Raw genomic sequence first — 27,939 nt, 5'->3', positions numbered from 1 at the left:
GAGGATTCAGGGGGCATGTCAAATGTTGTGACAACATCTTTGCATGAGTAGCCATGCAAATCCATGCCTTGTAGCGATGCTAGATTTTGTAAGCTGTATCCGGACCTCTGTTCAAGTAATGTGCTAACCTGTGGATTAAAGCTCTTAGGAATCCAAGAGTCCTGTATCTGATTCTGTTGGTGGGAGCCAGGACAGGATCCAGAGGACTTGTCCACTGGCCTTCAGCACTGTCAGTCAACAGCTACTAGACATAGGTTGGTCAAACTTCCAAAATGCTCTACTTGTAGGCTCCATATGTTCTAAGTGTAAGTGATTGAAGAGATACGCTTGTAATTAGGTGGTATATAAATTGTCTAGATAAAAGAAATAAGGGGGCTAATAAGTAACAAGCACACACACTCAAAAACATAACAGATCAATACTGCTTCCTAATACCCGTGTGCGTGCATGTGCGCGCGAACGTGCATGTTGCTTCTCACATGAAACAAAAGACAACAAAATCATGCAGCACTCTTGTAGAACTAAGCACACTACCACATTTATTGTGGCATATGCAAGGATCTACAAGTTGGGGTTGGCTTCCTCTTCCACACTTTTTCTCCCCTTCTCTCTGGTTGGAGGCATGCACCTCTGCCCAACAGCAGCCAAGGAACTACCCCAAACTTTCCAGAAGGTAAGATAGGCAGGGAGCTGGCTTGCTTCAGCCAAGGCTACCAACAAGCAGCAGCCGAGGAAGACCCCACCCCACCCTGGAGTAGGGACAGAAGGATCTGACCATTTTGGTTCTCTCAGCTTCTAATATTTCTAATCTAAAATTTGATTCTCCACATTTCAGCAGCAATTTAAAAAAAAAAATCCTCATGAAAATTCTTCAGCATTTTAGTGTGAATTTCTCCTAATAATCCCATTTTTTATGCAGTGTTGACTAATGTACACATTTTTACAAGCAATTTCTCCTAATGTAGTGCATTTTTGTATGTTATTTTCATGAATATATTCATTTTGTGGACACTTTCCTCAATATAATCATTTTTGTAAACATTGCTTGGTTGGAGAACTGCATCTCAAAATTCGGATAAGTGCAAATTCTGAAGGATGCCTGTGTTTTGGTTCTCATACTGTTTTGGAAAGTGTGACTTTGATAAATTAGGCTTTAAATGTGAACTGAATTGAATTCTGCCCCCCATCCCTACTCTGGAGCAGGAAAAGGTGGGGAAACTTGCTAGTTAGACCCTACATGGCCAAGGCACTCTGTATGCAATGAGCAAGTTAGGACTGTACAAAATATCTGTATGTGAATGTTTTTGCATAACATCTGAAGGTTTTCCGGGGGGCGAAAACCTTCCCAAAGTTCAGGGGGAGAGTGTAGATGTTTGAGTGGGGATATCAGCACCTACCTACTAATTCCTTTTATGAGATGGTCCAAGGGCTGACTTCTTTTATTAAAAAAAAAGTTCTTTCTTCAAGACAAGACTTTAAACATCAAAGTGTGCAACTCAGCTGAGAGCCAAGCAGATGCACGCTTTGAAATTGGGGTAACAAACTTCCTTTGGGAGGTGCCCTGTGATAACATTGTGTCATTAACAAGGGCATTGTACGGGGGGGGGGATACAGCTATTCCCACGCTTCCATGATAAAAAGAACTTCTGAGAGTGGTTTAACAGTCAGTTTCCTCTTCCCAGAGAACTCTGACTATTGTAGCTCTATAGGGGAATAGCACCCTTCACAAACTATCCTTCCCAGGATTCTATGGGGGAAGCCATGGCTGGTTAAAGTGAAATAACGGCAGAATAAATGTAAGGTGTGAATGTGGTCAATCATCTACTGGCAAATTCAGGTTGCACAATTATAGTTGATTGGGAGGTCTTGCACAACAAACCCGCTTCCTTAAAAGATTGGACTTTTTGTGATAAGGAAAGTGAGAGGGAAATGCACTGGAAAGTGTGGGGGCACACTTGGTTTGACACAATGTCATCTAACCTCTTCACATACAAGTCAGAACAAATGCTCATTAAATAGCCAGCACCATATAATCTCCCTGCAAACAATTCAGGATGAATGTTCAATAAACATGTCATTGGGAAGCGCATGTGGTCCACAACATATAGAGGGCACCACATTGGCTGCTCCTGGTATAGACTAACATAAATAGCCAAAAGAAGCTGCTAAACCTACCTCAAGAGAATGAAAGGGTTTTTTTTGTGCATTGTTGGTTTTGTTTTTTCTTTTGCATGGCCAGCAGGATGGATCAAGACATGAATTCTGCTATAAAAAAACTATTTCCTTGTCGTTGGTTGTTTATGCTATTCTCCAAGACTCCCTTAACACCTCCGGTTTCTTGTACTTTCTTGTTCTGTTTCTGCACCCATGCACAGACAAAGGAAGCTATTCTGGGGACATGTTGTCTCTCTGTCACTTGGGCAGGGATTTTTACAGATGGAGATTATTTGAAATGCTAGAAGGGGAAAGAAAGAGAACAGCTGCTGCAAAGACTCATTTCACTACATCTGAAAGACTTATCTCTACTGCAGTCTATTTTGATATCAAGAAAATGTTGATTGTACAAAGCTGGACTGATTACTGGGCCATTCTGGGCATTCCCGCCTGTGTTTTGAGCCACACCTTGCATCATTCAAAGCATGTTCTTCTAAGGCTGCATTCTCACATCTTGCACTTTGATTTTAGGCAGTTCCAAACGTGAACTAAGAAAGCATACTCAATTCGGAAATGAGGGCTACAAGATGTTTGTTAAAGAAGGTTGTGAACAGCTCACAGATGTGTCAGAATCCATCTGTCTGTATCTATTAACTGGCACATTCCCAGCTGTGACCCTCCCAATGTCCAAAATAGGGGATGCTTTTGCTTTGCTATCAAGCATATAACTCTAGAATTGGTTTATTTATGTGGCATGGCAGAAATCTGTTTTTAGAATAGCTCAGAAAAGTTTACTCACCTTCCCTAAATGAAGCACAACCTCATACGCTGAGTTCTTCAGAGCAATCAAGATTGTAAGAAGACTCTATAGGAAACCAGATATTGGAAATGCAACGTTGCAACATGATAACAAGAATAGATAACATGCTGGCAAAACATATAGAACCCGCCATTCATATACCCACTAAAATCTCTAGCAAAGGGATTTAACTTACATGGTAAGTTACATAGTAACTTAACCATGATTAACACCGACAATGATGAGTTGCCTTGAGCCTTGTTCCAATCCCAGACATGAAACCATGGTTCAGCTTGCTGAGCTAAGCTTGCCTCAGAGTATGAACATAGACATAGACACAGACACGCACATGCACACACACACACAAGATCTGCTTGTCATCATATAAACAGAGTGGCTGGAGAAGTGGGAGGCATTGGCTTAGCCATTGTTTGCTCAGTAAACCCTGATGAAGACAAATCATGGACAGCCTATTTATTTATTTATTTATTATTTTATTTATACCCCGCACTTCCATCCAGCAGGAGCCCAGGGTGGCAAACAAAACACTAAAAACACTTTAAAACATCATAAAAAGACCTTAAAATGCATTAAAACAAAACAACGTTAAAAACATTAAAAAAACTTTAAAAACATATATTTTTAAAAAGCGTTAAAGACATATTAAAAGACATATTAAAGGCAATTCTAACACAGACACAGACTAGGAAAGTCTTCAAAAGGCACCGAAAAGATAGCAGAGATGGCGCCTGCCTAATATTTAAGGGGAGGGAATTCCACAGGGTAGGTGCCGCCACACTAAAGGTCTCTTTCCTATATTGTACAGAACGAACTTCCTGATAAGATGGTGTCTGCAGGAGGCCCTCACCTGCAGAGTGCAGTGATCGGCTGGGTATATAAGGGATAAGGCAGTCTTTCAGGTATCCTGGTCCTGAGCTGTATAGGCTTTGTACACCAAAACTAGAACCTTGAACTTGGCCCGGTAGCAAATGGGCAGCCAGTGCAGTTCTTTCAGCAGTGGGGTGACATGTTGGCGATACCCTGCCCTAGTGAGCAGTCTTACCGCTGCATTATGCACTAGCTGCAGCTTCCAGACCAACCTCAAGGGCAGCCCCACATAGAGCGCATTACAGTAATCCAGCCTAGAGGTTACCAGTGCATGGACAACAGTGGTCAGGCTATCCCAGTCCAGAAACAGCCACAGTTGTCTTACCAGCCAAAGCTGGTAAAAGGCACTCCTAGCCACAGAGGCCACCTGGGCCTCTAGTGACAAAGAGGGATCCAGGAGCACCCCCAGACTACTGACCTGCTCTTTCAGAGGGAGTACAACCCCATCCAAAGCAGGCAACTGACCAATTATCCGAACTCGGGAACCACCAACCCTCCGTCTTGCTAGGATTCAGACTCAGTTTATTGGCCCTCATCCAGCCCACCACCAAGTCCAGGCAGTGGTCCAGGGCTTGCACGGCCTCTCCCGATTCAGATGTTACGGAGAAATAGAGCTGGCTATCGTCAGCATACTGCTGACACCTCACCCCAAATCTCCTGATGACTGCTGCCATGGGCTTCATATAGATGTTAAACAGCATGGGGGACAAGATGGTACCCTGCGGCACCCCACAGCACAACTGCCCGGGGGCCAAAAGACAGTCACCCAATGCTATTCTCTGAGAGCGACCTGAGATAGGATTGGAACCACTGTTAGAAACATGTTTTCATGTCCTTGTTGGTGGCGAGTCCTTAACCACGTTAGGTGAAGTTCAGACTTAAGCTGCAATGAAACGTGGCCATGTGGAGCACTTCTCGTCCATTCCCCCCCACCCTGTTTTTCTTCCCCGCTTCCAACAGTTAATCAGTATTCCATGCCCACTGAGCATGCACAGTCCTCATTAGGCTTTCAGTCCATTTTGGGTTGGGGGGAATAGGTTGGGCAATCCTAGCTACAATAAAATGTTGACTACAAATAACTTGACTACAAACAGCTCTCGTTTCCATCCCTGGGGATATTTCAAAATAACTCCCAAGAAATGACATGTCCAAACAATGAGACAATTAATTCTGCCATTTTTATATCTATGCGTTAGTTTCTGTCCCTCCTCCCTTTCCAGCTATTCCATTCCATTCCTCCTCCTCCCACCTGGTTATCAGTTTTTTCCCATGCCATCACTCAACATTCCATGCTACTGAGTCCTGAAGGGGCTGTTTTGGGGTCCCTTCCAAGATGTTTGGGGCCTAACAGTTAGCTTGTGTCTGCTGATACATCTCTTGTGTGCATAGGTGGTGGCGTTTTGGCTACAGCGCTGTGAGCATGGGAAGACTTGAACAGGAAAGAGAAGGCATGGCGACAAGGCTTAACCACATCAAAGGCAAACAGATCATTGAGGTGGATTTCGATCAATACTGAACAAGTCTGACTGCCATTTTCCCTAGACAGGGGGTCACGTAGACAATAGAGAATAGTGCTGTTATAGTGAAAATGTGCCAAGGACACTGATATTGCAGGAATGAAGGGAGGATGGATGGTACAGGGGGCAGAGCATCATTGTAGCATTGTAACATAGAATAAAGCAATGTAACTGTTGCCATGATTGTGACGGAGGTAAAGGTATATAACTGTCTGTAACTAACCACCATTTTGAGGAAGAGAGTTGAGTCCTGTACTCTACTCTGGCTAAGCGCTTAGCTAATTAAACAACCTTAAAACAGGCTTTGGCTTCATTATTAAGTCTCCTCAAAAAGAACTCAGTCGTAATTCCACGACACCATGTTTTAAGAGTAATATAAGAGAAATGCCTATGCCATTTCTACTGCTTGCACATGGCTCCTGGCAATTTAGACATGCTATAAAATGTAAGAAATGCAAGGACCAAGATTGAATAATCCCGAAGTTTTGAATAATCCCAGCTACTCAGCTGACATCAGAAGAAAAGTTGTAGACGGTCTCTTAGCTCCTTGTGATTCTACAACAACAAAATGAGCAACCAAAATGTCTTCATTCTTATTGGGTCCACATTCACTTGGGTGGATAGTATTACATAGTTTTAGATAAACTGTAAACTATGGGTAAGCAATTTGGTCTATTTGTGCACAAGCGTGCATTGCTAGTGCACAAAATTTGAGTGCTCCTCCCTTACTCCAGTAGGGAAAGAGTGGTCGACTTAGTGTTGCATCTGGCCCAGTGCTTGTAGTTTGTTTCTTCCATTATTGTGAAACCATGAACAAATGGTGGCTTCATACTGTGGTGCATTTGGAGCAAAACAAACCATGAGTACTTATTTATTTGGACACAATTCTAATTAAGCCAGTTGCTTCATTGTTTGATTCCTTGCTGGAAGAAGAAAAGAGCAAACCAAGAGAACTCAAACTGTGTGCACCAACAGCATGTAGGTCGTGCACAGTCTACTGTGCTTAACCATGGTTTATGGTTTAGGATTGCATCCAAGCATGTTCACAGAAACTGCAATTGGAAGAAGCTCCTACCATTCACTTTGCTCAGTGGCCTACCATGCATTGGGATGGATTTAATAATCTAAAAGGGCAATAATTAATTAACAATGGAAACTTAAAATATGTGAGAGTAGGGGGTGAGTACTTAACCTAAACACAAACACAACTTCATTGTATTTAGACTAAAACTTTAGGACAAGAGGCTCAAAGACATTGGGGATGGGTCATAGCTGGGTGATAGAGCAAATAATTTGAATGCAACAGACTCCACGTTCAATCCCGGTGATCTCCAGATTTTTTTGTTCTTTGTTTCTTTTTAATGATGGTAATGATCTCTGTATGAAGCCCCGAAAGATGCTGCCTGTTCAGTGTATACAGTACTGGACTAAACAGACAAATCTGACCTGGTATAAGGTAGTTTCCTATGCATCAATATTAGACCTAAAGGTACAACCTTCTTTTTTTGAGTACATAAACATCTCCTGAACATGTAGCAAGAAGCAATGGTTTTGTAGTTTAGGAGTCAAATGCAAGCAAATAAAACTATTCTGAAGAAGGAAAGTCTATTTGAGATAGTAGAACAAATGTGAACATGTGTATATGTATCCCGGACTCCCGAAAATATCATAACACATGCTACATTCAATATTAGTAAGACATTTTGGTATGAAAAACATCATGAGAATTGTTCAGTACCAGACAACCACAACTCGCTTTGCACTACACATTCCCACCAACTTATATTTAGCTGCCAGATGTCAAGGAAAACACATCTGAAATAATAAATCTATATATGCTCTTCTTTTCCTCCTTAAAAATAATCATCTGAGATCCTGAGTACACTTGCTTGGAAGTCATTTCCATTACAATCAATAAGGCTTCCCTGTAAATGTATTCAGGTATGCAGTATAAGTAAACCATCAATTCCTAGTGGGATATGAGAGTTCTATGTTTGAGTCCCTTGATTGCCTCAATGGGAACTAGGGGCAATGCACTTCAAAACATTAAAGTAAGAAGGAGATGTTCTTAACATTATTTGTTTATTTAAATATTTATAAGCTGCACTTTTCATAAAAGTATATCAAGACGGCATTACAAAATTTAAAAAAACATGATAAAATTAAAAAACAATAATAAAAACATCCTTAAATACTGCATTGGTTGGAAAAGAAAATTCATATTAAAAAAATCCAGCTTTTAGGAGACATTTGAAAGAAAGACGGGATGGTTCCTGTCAAACCTCTATTGGCAGGGAGTTCGACAGGACAGGGCTTGCCACACTAAAGGTTTGATCCTTGGTGGAGGCCAATCAAACCTCAGGGTTGTGGGGAACCACCAAAAGTGCCCCATCAGAAGATCTCAGTGATCAAGATGGAACTTAGGGAGTCAGGTACTTATAGTTTTTGTGGTCATATGAATGAGAGCAGAAAAGAAGTCAATTGGTGCTCTATCCCCCAAAAGGCAACACATTGGCTGCTGAACTACATTATAGTATTATGTCAGCAGTGGAGAACCTCTGCCCTGCGGGTCTAATCAGGCCCATCAGGGGTCCTAATGGGGCCTGCCAGGTCATTTTCTCCAAGCTATGCCCATCCGCCTCATGTCTGACATCATATATGAGGGAGGGAGGTGTGAGGGAGGTAAAGTTCCTGCTGCTGCTTCAGAGGGACAATCAGGAGCCTTAACATTGGCTTCTGTTTTTCTTCTGATCAAGCTGGGCTTATATTCAGCATCTTTTAAATTTGGCACCAGATGCAAGTTCTGCTGGGATTGGTTCTCAGGAGCTCCAGAGCTGATCCACAGCGAAACCAGGCCTTGAATCAGCGTTAAGCAGCTGACTGGCGGTGACTTCAAGCCCCATGGGGATTGGCTACATTGCACAATTTTTAGTCAAGAAGTCAGGAGTGTAGCTGATCCCTCCTGAAAGCAGGGCTTGAAGCTACTGCCATTCAGCTGATTGGTGGTGGCTTCAAGCCACACTGGGATCTTCCCTTCTAGCACAGCTTGAACTCAAGCCACGCTGCACAAGAAAAATGGGTTATGTGGTGTGATGGTAACTTCAGATGATTGACAAGTGGGTAGCCCCACTCACCTGTTAAAGTGGCCCACCAGGGATGGGGGTGCTAAGGATCTGGCTCACCAGGCTGAAAAAGTAATGCTCTTTTGGCCAGATAACAAAAGCCCATTCACCATTTGGAAAATCTCTGCTGGACAGCTCCTTGCAGATGATGGATGGCTTTCTTCACCACCACCACTGCTATGTCGTAGGCATGATGGTGCAACCTTACCCATGTTCGGACAGGTTCAGACCAAGATTTATACCACCAGTCGCCAAGCCTCCTGTTTTATCGCACACAGATCACCGCAGTACCAAGGTGACCTACATGCTTCACAGGGATGACGAGGGCACTCAAGAGCGATCATGTCAGTGGCTCTATGGATCTTACCATTCCACAGTGAGACAAGAGCCTCAACAGGAGCACCATCCATGCCAGCCAGAAAATTCCCAGGAGGATTCGGGAATCCATCAGATTCCATAAGCTTCTGAAGGTGGACCATCTCAATGAGTCCCCGACCCTTGCAGAGTGGAGTAGCAGCATTCAGCCCAAACCTTACCAGGGAATGATCCATCCATGACAACAAACTCACAGCAAGTCCTCCAGTCAATGGTGAATTACCAGTCTGCTCTAGGGCAAAGACTTGGTTGAGGGTATGCCCAGCGACATGTGTTGGGCCATTGATACATTAAGACAGCCCCATGGTTGTCATGGAGGCCATGAAGTCCAGAGCTGGCCCATTTCAGGCAGGCGCAAGCATGAATACTGAAGCAATATTAAATACTGAATATGAAAATGTTCTCCAGCACCACATCCGATATTACTTCTGCCAACCTGAATAGGGAGGTTATATTACAGCGGGGTGGACGGTACACTAACAACATCCCCGCTCTATCTCTCTGGCCCAACTCCACAAACAGTCCCTCGAACCCAGACACAGTACAGATGGTGAGGGAGATGGATTTTTTTATCGATAAAGAACAAAAAAGGAAGGAAAAAATATGATTTGCTAAGAGTGCTCCCACCTGTTTTCTATCAATTCCCACTGGAGAAAATAAGAACATGCGAAGAGCCTGCTGGATCAGGCCAGTGGACCAGCATCCTGTTCTCACAGTGGCCAACCAGATGCCTGTAGGAAACCCACAAGCAGGATGTGAGCACAAGAGCACTCTCCCTTCCCTGCAGTTTCCAGCAACTGGTATTGAGAAGCATGCTCCTTCAAGCTATAGAGCCCTCTGTGCCACATCCCATGCCATTCCAAAGGGCAATCCAACACTTAGGAGTAGCTTTTCAGGGGGCATGGGGTGTAGAGGGAGGATGGGACAAGAAAGCTGTTTTACCCTTGCAGAGTTCTACTAATGCCACTCTGACCTCAAGCCACATCCGTAACATGTATTCAAAATTGAGTAGGGTTAACCTTGTAGTTCAGCAATAAAAAGATTGGTGTTTCACAACCTCCCTTGCCAATTATTATGATTATTTTATTACACTTTTAAACCGCCCTATAGCAACAGGCTCTCAGGGCAGTGTACAATATGATAAAACCACATTTAGAACCAGCAAATGTGGATAAAACATGTAAATATAAAAACACATTAAAAACAGATTAAGACAAAAATAGAACATTACACTAATTAACTATAACATTAAAATTAAAAAACAAAACTAAAACTAAAACTAAAACTAAAATGCCTGGGCAAAGAGGTAGGTCTTTACCTGGCGCCGAAAAGATATCAAAGAAGGCACCAGGAGTATCTCATCAGGGAGGGCATTCCAAAATTCGGGGGCCACCACCAAGAAGGCCCTAGATCTCGTTGTTGCTCACCGGGCCTCCTTGTGAGTTGGAACCCAGAGAAGGGCCTTCGACGTCGAGCGCAGCGAACGGGTAGGTTCGTAGTGGGAGAGGCGCTCCATCAGGTATTGCGGTCCGGTGCTGTTAAGGGCTTTATAGGTAAGAACCAACACTTTGAATCTGGCCCGGAAACGTATTGGTAGCCAGTGCAGTTGGGCCAGGACAGGTGTTATATTATCAGATCTTTTAGTCCGAGTGAGGACTCTGGACATTCTGCACCAGCTGAAGTTTCCGAACCGTCTTCAAAGGTAACCCTACGTAGAGTGCATTACAGTAATCCAGTCTAGAGGTTACCAGAGCATGGATAACTGAGGCAAGGTTCTCCCTGTCCAGATAGGGTCGTAGTTGGGCTACCAGCCGAAGCTGGTAGAACGCATTCCGTGCCACCGAGGCTACCTGAGCCTCCAGAGACAGGAGCGGATCTAATAAGATCCCCAAACTACGGACCTGCTCCTTTAGGGGGAGTGTAACCCCATCTAGAGTAGGTCGGACATCAACCATCTGGTCAGAGGACCCCCCCACCAACAGCATCTCAGTCTTGTCAGGATTGAGTCTCAGTTTATTAGCTCTCATCCAGACCATTATCGCGACCAGGCAGCGGTCTAGTACATCAACAGCCTCACCTGAAGAAGATGAAAAGGAGAAATAGAGTTGTGTATCATCAGCATATTGCTGAAAACGCACTCCAAAACTCCTAATGACCTCACCCAGCGGCTTCATATAGATATTAAAGAGCATGGGGGACAGAACTGAGCCCTGCGGGACCCCATATTGGAGTACCCGGGGCCTCGAGTAATGCTCCCCAAGCACCACCTTCTGAAGACAGTTCTCGACGTAGGAGTACAGCCACTGCCAAGCAGTGCCTCCAACTCCCAAATCCGCAAGTCGCCTCAGAAGGATACCATGGTCGATGGTATCAAAAGCCGCTGAGAGATCAAGGAGAACCAACAGAGTTACACTCCCTCTGTCCCTCTCCCGACAGAGGTCATCATACAGGGCGACCAAGGCCGTTTCTGTACCAAACCCTGGCCGAAAGCCCGATTGAAATGGATCCAGATAATCAGTTTCATCCAAAAGAACCTGGAGCTGGCGAGCGACCACGCGCTCTAGGACCTTGCCCAGAAAAGGAACATTAGCTACCGGTCTATAGTTGTCAAGATTATCAGGGTCCAAGGAGGGTTTTTTTAGGAGCAGTCTCACCACCGCCTGCTTTAGGCAGAGTGGGACCACTCCCTTTCGTAAAGAGGCATTAATCACCTCCTTGGCCCAGCCAGCTGTTCCATTTCTGCTAGCTTTTATTAGCCACGAGGGGCAAGGATCCAGAGCAGAAGTGGTCGCCCGCACCTGTCCAAGCACTTTGTCCACATCCTCGAGCTGTACCAACTGAAACTCATCCAATAAAACAGGACAAGACTGTGCTCCGGACACCTCATTGGATTCAACTGCAGCAATATTGGAGTCAAGTTCCCGACGGATGTTAATAATCTTGTCTTGGAAGTGTCTCGCAAACTCATTACAGCGGGCTATTGATGGTATCATTGCGTCCCGAGGACCAGAGTGTAAAAGTCCCCGGACGACTTTATAAAGTTCAGCTGGGCGCTTAGAAGATGACTGAATGGAGGCAGCAAAGTACTGCTTCTTTGCTGCTCTCACTGCCTTCACATAGAGTTTGGTGGAGGCCTTCACAAGTGCAAGATTACAGGCGTCGGGAGTTCGTCTCCATTTGCACTCAAGCCGTCTCCTATCTTGCTTCATCACTCTTAACTCCGAGGTATACCAAGGAGCCAATTGAGTTCTGCAGCGGAGAGGGTGCACCGGGGCGATCGCGTCAACTGCCCGGGTCATTTCTGTATTCCACAGAGTGACCAGGGTTTCGACAGGAGCGTCAGTTTTATCAGCCGGAAAATTCCCCAGAGCCTTTTGAAAACCCTCAGGATCCATCAGTCTCCGGGGACGGACCATCTTAATTGGTCCTCCACCCTTGCAGAGGGGAGGACACATTGTGAGCCTGAACCTCAATAGGCGGTGATCTGTCCATGACAAAGGAATAGATGTAAAATTCCTTACTCCCAGATCACCATCCCCTAATCCAGTGGCAAAAATCAAGTCTAGAGTGTGCCCCGACATATGCGTAGGGCCAGTAACAAATTGAGACAGCCCCATGGCTGTCATGGCGGTCATGAAGTCCTGAGCCGCTCCAGACAAAGCGGCCTCGGCATGAATGTTGAGATCCCCCAATACTAAGAGTTTAGGGGATCGCAACAGTAAATCCGAGACCACCTCTGTCAGCTCAGTTAGGGAAGCTGTTGGGCAGCAGGGTGGACGGTACACCAACAATATTCCCAGTCTGTCTCGCTGACCCAATTGGTTCCAACCCACCAACAAAGGCTTCCTCAATTTGTTTTCTACCCAGCTGAACTGATGTGTGTTGTAGCCTACCAGGTGCTTGGCAACCCCTGCTGTTGTGGTAGTCTAGACTAGCAGTATAAACTGGGTTACTTGGAACCTGGTGGACCATCATATATAGGTGGAGGCCTGCATTTGACAGTGGGTCAGAAGATGTGTAGAACTGCACAAGGGTGACTTACCACCACCATACACATTGCCCATTTCACTCACATGCACAGGCATACACCCCCTCATTTTAATACATTAAGATCTTTCTTGACATCTTGGGAACCTTCCTCTGTTCTCAGCATCTTTACCAGAATGTGGATACAAGAAGTGGATACTCTTTATTTTTTTAGCAAGAGCTCCTCACATCATACACAGAAGTATCTATGGCATGTTGTTAATCACTGACCTTTTGGTGATCAGGACAATTTTGATAGGATTGAACTTCCCACAGAAATTCTCTGGCTGTCCGCATGAAAGGACTAATGATAAGTAATCTTTTTATTCCCAGAAGCGCCCACAATTATATAATGAGACTCTTTCAGAAGACTTCTCTTTGACATACAGAGTCTCTTTTTTCCATTGCTGTGACGGGGAATACGCACATTAAAAGCCCATTGAAGTTAATCAGAACTAGTAGCCTTCTGACTTCCCAGCCTATCAAGAGGAAAACAGATCATAATATCCTTGGTTTGCTTCCTGGAGACATGTGGCTATAACTGAGTATGGTATGTAGGAGGATATGTACACAATGTTCATGATGATAAATAGCATGTTTTGGGTGCACTGCTTCCTTGCTGTTTTTGAAAATGGGCTCTACTGTTAAATGTTCTTTCAACTTATATGTCAATTATTTAACTGAAATTGTTTCATCTGAATTAACAGAAAAACAACAGATATCATACTAATAATATTCCAATAAGCTGAGATGGAAATAAAATCAAATACATGTATCACAGTCAGTTTGTCACGAATGTACTGCACTAACGGCATACATCAAAACTACTGATTATATTTCTTGCAAATTAATGATTTCTTGTACATTAATTTTATGTATTGAGTAAGATTTTGCTGTTAAAGTTAGCAATCTTTCATTCCTATTGGAACAACATCTCACTAGCAATGCCAATAGAAATCTATTGGTTTTTATAACTCCTTTAAGAATATTATTATTATAATTCGTTAAATTATATTTTGAAGAAATACTCTATTTTGAAGAATGTTATCTCACAATTTAGTGACAGTCTTGTCAAATCAGTAGAAATGAATTGTATATACCATTGTACCAATCAGAAATTGTTTTTCGTCACTGTCTTTTAAATATCCTAGCTATTTACTCTTGGGGAAACCAAGAAATGTGCAAATATCAACTGTGTAATACCATTTCACTAATGTGATCAAGATATCCACAGGTTTCTTTGTATCTTGGAAGTTGGAATATATAGAAAAAGTGTGCTCCACAAGAATATTCACATTCCTAATTAGGTGGTTTAAAAACCTGGTTTGGGTGGAATTCAGAAGATCTCTTGGAACCAAATCCTACTCATACCAAATAGAGCCCGACTGACTTCCTGGAGCACTGATGTCACAGCAATTCATAATACATGTTTTGTTCCAGTGCTCTATTGCTATCAATGCCAGTTTTTGTCTTTAATAGAAACCAGCCCAATAAAATTTTGGAGGCCCCAATTATAGATGTCACATTCCAATTAAAAGTGACATCCAATCCAAAGTATGGTGATTTGTTGGAAAAATAGCTTGCATTCTTAACTGTAGCTGATGCCCAAAGAGGGTTATCAAAGACCAGCTAGACTTTCTTCATTTCTTATTTATTGATGCTTTTTATGTCATTTTATTTACTTAATATGTTCCCTCACACCTATGCAGTACTCTGTTGCCAAAACCATTAACCTCTCTTGCTTCTTTGAACATGCAGCATCCCTCCAAAGCACCATAAGGTGAAACACACATGACATTTGGAAAGAGATGCTACGTATAGACGTGTCCGAGCCAATATGGGTGAGCTACAGTGCTTGCTCTTAGAGGACAGCACAGCTATAGTGGACATAATGGAAACCTGACAGAATGTAAAAATCAGTGGGGCATGGTTATCTTTGGATACAAACTCTATAGGAAAGGATGCACTGGAGGTAGTATTACTCTGTACATCAAAGAGGACATTAAGTCCATCATACTTGAAATCCCCAAAATGGCAGACTCTTCACAGAATCACTATGGGTGGTGATACCAGGACCCAAGAGTAATTTAGTACTTGGGAATGTACAATCGTCCACCTGACCAAAAAGTCCAAGGTGATCTTGAGATGAATGAAATCAAGGATGCATCCAGAGGAGGAAATCCTTTAGGGATTACCCTTACATATACTGGGTACAGGCAAATTCCAGTTATGACAAAGAGATAACTTTTCTAGACACAATAATTGTCTGTGCCCTAGAAAAGTTGGTCATGAAAAAAATACCCTCAACTTAATCTTAAGTGGTGCCCAGGACCTGGTGTCAGAACTAAGTGTTGTTGAACCAATTGAAATCAGTAACCAAAGTGCTAGCAAATTCAGTGCACATGTAAGTGGACAATTGCCAAGAAAATCCAACACAGTCACATTTGACTGCAAAAGAGGAAACTTCCCAAAAATGAAGAGATTGGTAAAAAACAAAGTTGAAAGGGAAAGTGCAGACGATCAGATCTCTCCAGAATACTTCAGAGTTGTTCAAAACCATAATAGCAGAAGCTCAGCTAGAATGCATACCGCAGATCATGAAAGATACCACCAGGGACAATAGGATACCATCATAGTTAATGAGCACAGTCAATTAAGCTATTAGAGGCAAGAAGGTCTCTTTCAGAAAATAGAATTCTTGTCCAAATGAGGAGAAGAAAAAGGAACACAAATTTTAACAAAAGAAATGCAAGCAGACAACAAGGGATACAAAAACTTTTTTAGAAGCATTAAAAAAAAATAAATACAAAACCAAAACTTTTAAATATATTATCACTTAGGGAGGCAATGGGACCTTTGGAAGACAAGTGAGTCAAAGGTGTGCTAAAGGAAGAAAAGGAAACTACACAGAAGCCGAATGAATTCTTTGCATCTGTCTTCACAGCAGATGGTGTTGGGCAGATCCCTGTGCCTGAACTGGGGAAATTGAGGAACTGAGGGAAATAGTGATGACAAAGAAAGGAACTGAAAATAAAACTACCAATATCTTAATACCATTATACAAATCTATGGTGCGACCACACTTGGAATACTGCGTACAGTTCTGGTCAATTCACCTCAAAAAGGATAATGTAGAGCTGGAAAAGTTTCAGAAAATGATCAAGGGTCTGAAACAATTCCTCTCTGAGGAAAGGTTAAAACATCAGGGGGTTAGTTTAGGAAAAAAGGTGACTACCAGGGAGCATGACAGAGGCATTTAAGATTATGCATGGTCTGGAGCCTGGAGAAAGTGTGAAGAGACAACCTTGATGTTAATACTATAACTCTGAGCCATCTTATGAAGCTGTATGGTGGAAGATTCAAGATGAACAAAAACAAGTACTTTTTTTTGTAAAAAAACAACAGCACTGAGTTAAACTATGCAATTCACTCCCAAAAGATGTAGTGATGGCCATAAACTTGGCAGGTTTTGAAAAGTATTAGACAAGTTCTTGGAGAATAAGGCTGTCAATGGCTACTAGCTATGAAAACTATTTTCTACCTTGACTGTCACAGTCAGTGCAACTCTGAACACCAGTACCTGGGAATCACAAGTGTGGAGAGTGCTGTTGCACTGAGCACCTTCTTGCAGACTTCCCATATGTATCTAGTGGGCCACTGTGAAAACAGGATTCTGGACTAGATGGAACATGGTCCTGATCCAGCAGGATTCTTCCTATGTTCTTAGTTTCCTACACTGACTTCCCAGATCCTCCCAAATTCCTCGATCTTTCCTTCAAAGCCCTCTGTGGTTTTGCCCCACTTATTTTTCCACTCTTATATCCTGATACATCCCTGCCTGGGACTTTTGTTCCACCAGCTTCACCACCCTCAGCCATCTGAAAGTCTTCAGTTCCTCAGAAGACTCCCTCTTTTTTCCCTTGCTGTCCTATAAACTTGAGACTGCCTCTCAGGACACCTGTGTGATGCTACATCTCATACTTCCTTTAAATCCCTCCATGCAACACACCTTTTCTGTGAGACTTTTGGCACAATCCTTTAGTACCCATGCCCGACTGCAGCCTTTCCCAAACTGGTGCCCTCCATGTGATGCTGGATTTGGGAATGTGCTAGAATTTTGCCCATTTCAGATTTGGTTCCAAATTTTCCATTAATTCACTTATTCTCTATGGTTGTGGATCAGATTTTTATGTAGTGATTTTTTGTGGCTATTTTTGACAACGGGTTTTACACCTCTAAAATATTGATATTGAAATTTTTCCTTTCAAAATATTGATATTGATATTTTTCCTTTCAAAATATCAGTATTAACATCAGTATTTGCGGGGAGGGGAAAACGGATTGGTAAAAGCAGAGTATAGCAGAGAAAGAACAAACTTGAATCAATACCAGTCTGTTATGTCAACGGAATGCTTTTGAACTGACACCGGCCAATGGATCCCATCCCTAGTTGGATTACAACTCCCCCCATCCCTGACCATCAGCCATGCTGGCTGGGGTTGATGGATGCTGGGAGTCAAAAACATCTGGAGGGCACCAGGTTGGGGAATGCTTCCCCACAGTAAGTGAGCCTGTGACTAAGCCTAAGCATGTGCAAGTGAAACGATCATATATTTACTCCACTCTCGCCTTCCTTTGTTGTTTTTCCTGTGTTTAATTTTAGACCTGTCCTCTTCATAGTCTTTAAAGTGCCATGCACACAAATGGCAGCAGGAGTAATCACTCTAAAATGATAGATATTGATTGTTACACCTTATCTCTCCAGCTTCAGGATTTCCCCTTAATGTTTCTGTATTGGTATATTTGTCTGAAAGGTTTTCCCATATTGCTTTTATAGTAAAAATATATAGAAAAACATTCAAAAGAAAATGAGAGAGAAAAGACAGGTAGGCAGAAAGAAGTGAGGCCTTGGAAGCAGGATCGATGCAAAACTATAACAACTAAAAATCAAAGGCAATGTCAGAGAGAGTTCAAGTCCAAATTTCAAAGCTCAAGAAAGACATGATATTGGATGGGGATTTGGGAAGGAGAACAAAAGTGTAATGCCAGGAAGCAAACTAAAACTGAAGTCACAAAGCATTTTCAAGAGGGAAGCAGAGGCAAATGGGCACTAAAGAATTGGAAAGAATACAGGGTTTGTAAAAAAAAGTGATGGAGTAACAAACTAGAACATTAGAGAAGACAGAGAGCTGGGAAAGCAGGAGAGCTCTGCACTACATACAAGAAGGATCTTGGAATTGTTGATCACAAGCTGAATATGAGCCAACAGTGCGATGTGGCTGCAAAAATGGCAAATGCTATTTTAGGCTGCATTAACAGAACTTTAGTTTTCAAATCCTGGGAAGTACTAGTTCCCCTCTATTTGGCACTGATTAGGCCTCGTCTTAAGTACTGTGTCCAGTTGTGGACACCACACTTTAATAAGGACACAAAGCCCTATGTGGAGAGTCTGAAAGCACTGGGCCTGTTTGTTTATTTATTTATTTATTTATTAAACTTGTATACCGCCCTATAGCCGAAGCTCTCTGGGCGGTTTACAATAACTAAAAACAAATACAATTTAAAATACATCTTTTAAAAAACAACTTAAAACATAATTTAAAAATTTAAAACAATATAGAACACATGCTAAAATGCCTGGGAGAAGAGGAAAGTCTTGACCTGGTGCTGAAAAGATAACAGTGTTGGCGTCAGGCGCACCTCGTCATAAGCATCATTCCATAATTTGGGGGCCACCACTGAGAAGGCCCTCTCCCTTGTTGCCATTCTTCCCTCGGAGTAGGCACCCGGAGGAGGGCCTTTGACCTTGAACGTAGTGTACGGGTGGGTTCGTATTGGGAGAGGCGTTCCATCAGGTATTGTGGTCCCAAGCCGTGTAAGGCTTAGCCTTTAGAAGGGAAGACTGATGGGAGATATGATAGCACTCTTCAAATACTTGAAAGATTGTCACATAGAGGAGGGCTAGGATCTCTTCTCTATTGTCCCAGAATGTGGGATGCGGAATAATGGGCTCAAGTTGCAGGAAGCCAGATTTCAGCTGAACATCAGGAAAAACTTTGTAACTGTTAGAGCGGTACAACAATAGAACCAATTACCTAGGGAAGTGGTGGGTTCTCCAACACTGGAGGCATTCGGTAGCTAGACAGCCACCTGTTGGGTATGCTGTAATTTAGATTCCTGCATTGAGTGCGGATTTATTTATTTATTTGTTTGTTTGTTTGTTTGTTTGTTTGTTTGTTTATTGCAATTGTATACCGCCCCATAGCCGAAGCTCTCCAGGCAGTTTACAGCAATCAAAAACATTAAAACAAATATACAATTTAAAACACATATTTTAAAAACAATTTAAAACACAATTTTAAAATTTAAAACAATATAAAAACAATTTAAAACATATGCTAAAATGCCTGGGAGAAGAGGACTCAACTGCCTTACAGACCCCTTCCAACTCTACTATTCTGTGATTCTATGATTCTGTGAAAGGCAAGACAAGCGAGGGAGAGTGTTCTGTTGGCAGAAACAAGTAGTTAGAAGTGGAGACCAATGAAGAACTTGTCAGTTAATGATCCAGGAGGGAGAAATTGTAGTTAAAGTTTAAGTACTGAGTACCAGCTCTCTGGATATTTCCATAGATAAGATGCCAGCATTGAAATGCACTAATCCTATTAATCATGCTCTGCCACCCTAGCCAGAGGCAGCATGCTTCTGAAAACCAGTTGCCGGAAGCCTCAGGAGGGGAGAGTGTTCTTGCACTCGGGTCCTGCTTGTGGGCTTCTCCCAGGCACCTGGTTGGCCACTGTGAGAACAGGATGCTGGACTGGATGGGCCACTGGCCTGATCCAGCAGGCTCTTCTTACGTTCTTATGTTCTTATCATTCTAATCCTGAGCATTTAGGAAACACAACCCAACAATATTTTGGCAGGAGTGGGGCCAAATCCAAGATAAACATAGCCCAACTAGTGAACCTGGAGGAATCCATCCAACCCAAGGAGCCTGAATACTAGGACTAAGACAATAAGGGGGCAATCCAAACCACTGGGCAGCAACAACAGGGCTTAAGAGAGCAACATACCCATTGCCATATCCACAGCTCCACCATTTGTGCCGGCTAGGGTGGGAGGTGGGAGACAACTAAAAATGTGCAGCAAACAACCTGGACTGGGTTCATTGCCATAATGTGGCACCAACAGGGCTGGCTCAGAATCTAGCATATTCTGTGCAGGCTCAGCTCTGCCCCTCCCAATCCCGAAATGCCCCATTTCAGGTGTTTCCAGTGGCTATCTGTGGCAGAGATACCACCAGCTATAACTTCTACCTGCCCAGCATTTCAGCAGGCACACTGGGGTGCTCCTTGCCATCGGGGCTCCCTTGCTGGTGGTGTAGTTCTCCGTCAGATCTAGGCAGGACTGGTCAGATGGACACCTTACAATCCAGCACAGCAGAATGACGGTTTGGATTGCTCTGCCTGCTATAAATGGGAGAGGTCAAACTCCAGAGCTCATGTCAGGCCCTCTTTCTTTGATTCAGCCCCTTCTAGCCTCCCCCAGTCCAACCTGGAACACGACAATAACAGTGATAACCTATCTTACTGGATTATCATTGAGATAATGTATTGGAAGTGCTTGAGCACATACAAAACACTACACAAATACTAATGTATAGGTATATAAGTCTGCAATTTATCCTGTCTGGATGTCATCTTCCTATCAGGAAACATAACTGGGGCCATTTTAAAGCTCTTCATTTAAAGCTCTTCATTTTCATCTTACATTTGCAGCTATACATTTTTTTTCAGAGCAAATACCTAGATGCAATAGTATGGATATACCGAGCAAGAGCAGTAAAAGCTGTCTAGAGGCCCAAACTAGCCTGTGACAAGAATGATGCAAAATTACAAATACTTTCAGTCATTCCAAGAGTAGGTAGGTAGGTATAGGATTACAAACACAAGTCTGCAATGAAGGATCCAGTGGGAATAAAAGTTACATTTTTAAAAAAGGTTGGGCAACTGTTAAACTTACAAGTATAAAGAATGAGCAGCTGAAAGCATTCCAGTACACAATAATATGTTTAAACCATACTTTTTATTAAGAAAAGTAGAGTTGCGTAGAGGATACAAGACTTTTGACTATGTCTGTAGAAGCCATGACTAAAATACACACATATTGAATATTTGGCAAAAAGTTGTAAAGTTATTTCAGTACAACAAAATATATTTTGCACTTCAGTTTTTCTTTCACCAGCTTCAGTACACCATTTCGCTATCTTGTCAAATTAATCATTTCAGGCTGCAATCCTGTACACATTTATCTGGAAATAAGTCCCACTGAATTCAATGAGACTTATTCCCAGATAAATGTGTACAGGATTGCAGTCTGAAATGATTAATTTTATTTCACACTGTTAATCAGATAATGGCCCTACAAGATCACCGGCCTATTACAATAAAATAGAAAAAAGTTTAAATTACTTGTTTTGTACTGATTGTCATCGTAATTTAGATTTTTATCTCACTCTTCCTCCCAAAGGAGGCCTGGACAGCAAACAAAACAAAACAAAACAGGGATTTATAAGGGCTAGGGCTTCAGTACTATTTCAACAATCGTCAACACGTATTTCAAGCTGTTATTTGTGATTAATATAACATTTCTTCAAGGACTTGCCTGCAGCCTAATAGCAGATAGTGCAGTTTTTTGTTTAGTCAAGGAATTGCAATTTGCTTCACAGAAAATGGCAGCTGCAAAGTCCTGCTAGCGCGTACTATTATGGTGGTGCTGCCACCAAGAGCTGCCCAGTTGGTGCTGACCCATGACAGGGTCCCCATTCAGGTGGCTCCCCATTTGTGGAATGTCCTTCCCAGTGAGGTGCATCTGTCTCTGTCACTACTGACTTTCAGGAGGAATTTGAAAACCATGGTCAAGCTATGATCTGAAGGCACATGAGACCACCATCTTGCTGAAGCTAAGCAGGTCTGGGTCTGGTCAGTGCCTGGATAGGAGACCGCTTGGGAACCACATGCATGCAGCCTTGGGTTGCAGAGTGAAAAAAAGGCGGAATATAAATGTAATAAATAAATAAATTCCTTTTTACCCTGGCATTTGAGGGCTGAAGTATACTGTTCCTGGCAACCCAAAGATCACTGATGAAAGAATGTTTTTAACTGTAACTGTGTTTTCAAATGTTTTTAACTGTTTTAGAATGCTTTTCTTTTATTTGTTAAATTGTTTTGCTGATATCTTTGCAACCCTGTGCTCCTTCGGGAAGAAAATTGGGATATAAACTTATTAAATAACATAACACAAAATAACATAAAATTGTTACACTGTACACCAAAAATAGATGCTTGTTCTGATTAAGCATAACCAAAGAGAAATCAAGATTGTAAAATGTTTTCTGTATTTACTGGTGGCCACCACAGACCATTGCCTCAGCATCCTTTCGGGCTACAGGCAGTGTCTACAGTCATTTATGAACTTGGGAGGTTTTGGGGAAGCAAACAAACCTTCCATTGTTCTTTGAAGGGTTTCCTAGGTCCTGACTGGCTTCCATCTGGCTCAGCTGTGCAATTGTCTGTGAGTCCTAGATAAACCTTCAGAGGCTGAAACTACACATGACAGGGGCAGACCTGGGACAGACTTGGGTCTGTCCCAATCACATATAAAGCAGGAGCTGCTTTGTAGTACCTGACATAAAATCTTCACCATTCATTTGTTACTGGCATATTCTCCCCAGTGCCTACATACAGAGAATACACCCCATCCCTGTTTTGCTTTCATTCACTGTGTACAGGTGTCAGTGAATGATGTGTTTTATTAATGCCGCCCCCCCCCAGGCCCAGTCATTCCATTCAATTAAAAAAAACCTGGAAGTAAGAGACAAGAAGTACCTTCTATGCCTCATTAAGAACATCTACTTTACAAAACCTTTCATTTTGGTACATGAATAGAGCAGCACTGCACATCTGTGGCAATCCTTCTGTTGTCTACTACCATCTCTAGAACAGGGAAGGGGAACCTGTGGCCCTCCAGAGGTTGTGGGACTACAACTGCCATCATCCCAGACCATTGGCCATGCCTGCTGCAGTTGGAGTCTGGAAAGAGACAGGCGCCTGATCTAGAGCAATTGGTCATCATGGCAAGGGCACATTTTGTTTGGGTGGCTTCCCCCCCCCGGAAAGTGATTACAAAAGCAGCATGCGTGCCCTATGACTCAGGTACAGCTTTGGTCTCTTACCCAACCCCATCACTGTTCTCCCTTGTTCCTGAGTTTTCACATGACGGAAGGGGATCCGTCATCTATTGGAACTGCTTGTGCATTCTGCAGCACAAAGGGGTGAATCCCTAAGGCAGGGCCACAGTGGTGGTGGTTGAGAAACAGACGGCATTTGTATTCTTCCTGTGTGGTTCACATCCTTTTGGTTTAGTGCCGAAAGTGCTGTGTAAACTTGCCAAAAGTTCCAGATAGGAACACGGTGAGCTGAGAACATCTTGGCAGTGATGCCCCACAACCAGTCAAACATTGCAACTTGGAAGGAGGAACATTCCTTACTCCTCTGTGGACAGGAGGTGCTTTCCAGTACCTGCTTCTTCTCCTCCTGCCCAGTTTGCTAATGTGCCATAAAATGGAGATCAATAATTGAGGAGATGGCAAAGACAGAAACTCGCAACATTGAAGAAGCTAGGGAAAAGCACTTCAGCTGGAGACAGGGGTGGGATGTGCGGTGGGGAGATAGAAAGCTGCCCTGGGGATGCGTGATTGTGAACTGAAGCAACGTATTTAAAAATAGCGCAGGAAAACACATTGAAAAAGACCAGCTGCACGTCTCAAAGATATATAAAGAAGCTCTTATTACACCTAGCTACTGTGACCACACAGAGATTGCTCCTAAACAAGCACATTCCACAGTGGGCTACAGCTACCATGTGTGAGCACGCATGTGTAACTACAACAGATATTATACTCAGTGTACGTCATTTCTGTTTAGGGTATATAGCTGGATTCCCAGAGTGGATGCTGAGGGTCAAGACACCTTGAAACCAGTGGTTCCCAACCTTGTTTCCCCATGGACCACTTGAAATGTGCTAAATGTCTTGGTGGGCCACTTCATGATTTTTCTGCCTATTGTAGCAATTGTAATATGACGTGCTAGGTGCTGTATGTTTGAACTGTGCTTTAATTGCTTCTTTTATTTTCTATATTGCATTTCATTGTGTTACAATCTGCATGCCATGGAATGCAAATTGTAATAAAATAAAATAGAATATGAGAAATCAAAGAAGCAATAAAAATACGATTAAAAATCAATTGGAATATTTAATACAGACATGCTGTGGACCACCTGTATGAAGCTTGTGGACCACCAGAGGTCCATGAACCGTTGTTTGGGAACCTGTGCTTTAAACTCTGTGTAAGCATAGAGATGAATGCTGGGCTGGGGGAGAAACTTAATGAGATCTGTGCAGTGTAGTCAGGGTGCAATGCCAAGAGAGTGGTGGTTGCATATCCTCATGGGAGTGCGGGAGAGAAAAAAACCACACAGAGCCTCAACCTGAAGGGAGGTGGTGGTAGGGAGACTTGGAGAAAGGTTGGAAACTCCTGTTGTACACCCTTACAGAACTGCATTAGTGAGAAAGACAAACACATTCTGCTTTATAATTGGCTATACGCAGAACATATCATAAGGAAAGCGGGACTGGACCAAGATGGAGGAAGTGTGAAAATTGGAGGGAGAAATATTAATAATTTCAGATATGCAGACGATACCATACTACTAGCAGAAGCCAATAAAGATTTGAAACGAATGATGATAAAAGTTAAAGAGGAAAGCACAAAAGCAGGACTACAGCTGAATGTCAAGAAGACTAAATTAACGACAACAGAAGAGTTATGTAACTTTACCGTTGACAACAAGGACATTGTCAAGGATTATCAATACCTTGGCACAGTCATTAACCAAAATGGAGACTATAGTCAAGAAATCAGAAGAAGGCTAGGACTAGGGAGGGTAGCTATGAGAGAACTAGAAAAGGTCCTCAAATGCAAATATACATCACTGAACACTAAAGTCAGGATCATTCAGACCATGGTATTCCCTATCTCTATGTATGGATGTGAAAGTTGGACAATGAAAAAAGCGGATAAGAGAAAAATCAACGCATTTGAAATGTGGTGTTGGAGAAGAGCTTTGCGGATACCATGGACTGCAAAAAAGACCAATAATTGGGTGTTAGAACAAATTAAACCAGAACTATCACTAGAAGCTAAAATGATGAAACTGAGGTTATCATACTTTGGACACATAATGAGAAGACATGATTCATTAGAAAAGATAATAATGCTTGGAAAAACAGAAGGAAGTAGAAAAAGAGGAAGGCCAAACAAGAGATGGATTGATTCCATAAAGGAAGCCACAGACCTGAACTTACAAGATCTGAACAGGGTGGTTCATGATAGATGCTCTTGGAGGTCACTGATTCATAGAGTCGCCATAAGTCGTAGTCGACTTGGAGGCACATAACAACAACAAAAACAAATTAAACCAGAACTATCCCTAGAAGCTAAAATGATGAAACTGAGGTTATTATACTTTGGACACATAATGAAAAGACAGGATTCACTAGAAAAGATAATAATGCTGGGGAAAACAGAAGGGAGCAGAAAAAGAGGAAGATCAAACAAGAGATGGATTGATTCCATAAAGGAAGCCACAGACCTGACCTTATAAGATCTGGTTTATAACAGATGCTATTGGAGGTCATTGATTCATAGGGACTCCATAAGTCGCAATCCACTTGAAGGCACATAACATCAACAAAGACACACAAGTTCATAAAGCCACAGATTATAGATTATGTCTCACTTATCAAGAAGTATGGCCGTTAATTTCAGTGCACACACCAATTGCAAGGACCATTAAGCTGCAGTTCGCTTCAATTGGACTCAGCAGGGGAGTACATCTGAATAAACCTGCTTAGTGGTTGTGCTGCACCGGATGCAGAAGGAGCTCCATGTGGTGCATACAAATCCTAGCGCATGGTTCAGAGCCATAACAATGCAGGCAAGAATGGCCCATGGCTACACCAAACTGGACAGGCACCTTCCAGGAGCTGCCTTCTCCAGAGGTGGAGCCTTGGCCCATCCAGTCTGGTACTGCCCAAGAGACCTGTTTGAAAAGCACACTGCTTCTGGGGCAGAGCATCAATCCACTTTATTGCATAGAGCTCTGTCCTGATGCAGCCCTCTTGACGAACAAGATCCTAAAAGCACATTATGAAGCCGTTCAGTGCTCACAGACCTTCATTGCACGGCACAGTGCCCAGAGAAACAGAGATCAGTCCAAGACATCCTAGTGCCCAGCCAGAAAATAACAAATGCCCCCCTGTCTCAGGGTGGGAAGAAGCTAAGAATACGCTAAACCACGGACAATTTGTTGCTCTAACACAGTACCACCACCACCCAAATTCTGCTGCTTCCTCCCAGCCCTGGCAATGCCTCGTTAACACATAGTGATCCTAGTATCACTGTACACTCCCAGCAATAAAGTGCAGAAGTTTGGTTTACAAGTCTCCGGATATCAGCGGGCTGCGGGAGGGGAATGAAAAGCCTGCCTTTGGGGCGAGGGAGTGAGGGCTAGATCCTTTCTGCTTTCTATCTGCATCACATTCAGGGTTTTTTTTTCGGGGGGGGGTTCCCCTCCAGATAGAAAGCAGAAAGGATCTGGCCAAAGCGAGCTGATCCTTCGAATCACAGAGGCGGGAAATGCAAAAAGAAGCCAATGTGTCACTCGCAGACGGGGCCACAGCAGACTCGGAGCGTGCTCTGAAGACGCGCAGGTGGCATCGCCGCCCGGCCTTGGGGCAACAAGCGCAGAGCTGGCGAGGGGGGGGGTCGGGGCACATTGCACCTTCCTGCCCCTTCAGGAAGCGGCGAAAGCGCCGGAGCTTGCCCAGAGGGCTTGAGGGGCACCTCGGCTCCCCGTCCCGGGGACCGCCAGCAGGACAAACCGGCGGATGCGGGGCTGACTGACCTGCCAGCCGCCTCTCCCGGACGTTCTTCCAGAGTAAATCCCAGGCTTTGGCGGTGGACTCCCGGAGCTGCTCGCTGAAGGATCTCCGCAGCTGAGGCTTGGCGGCGGGGCGCTTGCAGCTCATCCTAGCGGCGTCCGCTTCGCATTCCTCCAGCCCCTCGGGTTCAACCCTGGCCGCAACCTCGTCCCAGAGACGCTCAGCCACATGGGGAGCCGCCGACGCGCGGCTAGCAAAGCCTCGTCGCGTCCTGGCCCCAGCCGCCCCTCGAGGGCTCCCACGGGGACGGATCGCCTCTTCTTCCCGCCGGCGGGGGTGGCGGGGTCTGGCCGGCGCGTCGGAGTCCCGCTGGCGTGCCCAGCCAGCGGTTGTGCGGGGCGCTCGGCTCCTCGGCGGCTTCCCCGCTGCCCTTCTCCTCCCTCCGCCCCCGGAGGGGTGAGCTGAACTCTCCGGTAGCCTCCCTCCAGCTTGCCTCGCGGAAACCGCCCCCCGATGAAGGGTCATCGCCGGGGCCCCGGCCATTCGCGAGCTCCCTTCGCCGCCCGCGGAGGCACGCCCGCCCCAACGGCCTCTCGGCCCTGGGAAAAGCCCCGCGAAGGCTGCATCAAGGGGAACACCTGCAGGAGATGAATGCGCACTTACGGCGCAACCCTATGCAGGTCTCCTGGGGGAAAAAACACTCACACACAGAGCCCTCCATTCAGTTCAATGGAGCTTCCGCTCCTCCGGGAAGTATGTGTAGGATTGCCAAAGCCAGCTCAAGATGCTGGCCAAACCTGTCCCATTTTTCAAGGCCCGATTCTGATAGACTTGAACACAAGGGCAGGAGGAAAGCCAGGTAGGCTGGCCCTGGCAGCCCCAGTGATGCCAAGGGGCACCCGGTCAGAATTCAGAGAAAGAGGCATGCACAGAAACTGCAGTGGAATATATGCCTCTGTGACACTCACAACTGAAATCTAAGGATGCACCTTGTCTGAAAGAGATAGGGACTGATTAAAAAGGATTCGGTCAGGAGTGTACATTATATGAGTAT

The 27,939-nt window shown here is 43.8% G+C and overlaps 1 protein-coding gene across 1 annotated transcript in view; it reads right to left on the bottom strand.

The window, feature by feature from the left end:
* The window catches only part of STARD13 (StAR related lipid transfer domain containing 13), a 213,667-nt gene extending 186,339 nt beyond the window's left edge, over positions 1-27,328 (bottom strand). Inside the window, exon 1 of the mRNA XM_061628422.1 lies at positions 26,909-27,328. Within this exon, the coding sequence (XP_061484406.1) occupies positions 26,909-27,032 (124 nt within the window). The 5' untranslated portion in view covers positions 27,033-27,328. The remainder of the gene's footprint in view (positions 1-26,908) is intronic.
* Between the last annotated feature and the right edge of the window lie 611 nt (positions 27,329-27,939).

The sequence above is a fragment of the Rhineura floridana genome, chromosome 5 (assembly GCF_030035675.1).
Source record: "Rhineura floridana isolate rRhiFlo1 chromosome 5, rRhiFlo1.hap2, whole genome shotgun sequence".
NCBI lineage: Eukaryota > Metazoa > Chordata > Lepidosauria > Squamata > Rhineuridae > Rhineura > Rhineura floridana.
The sequence above is the reverse complement of the archived record's forward strand: the minus strand, read 5'-3'. Positions and strand labels throughout refer to the sequence as shown.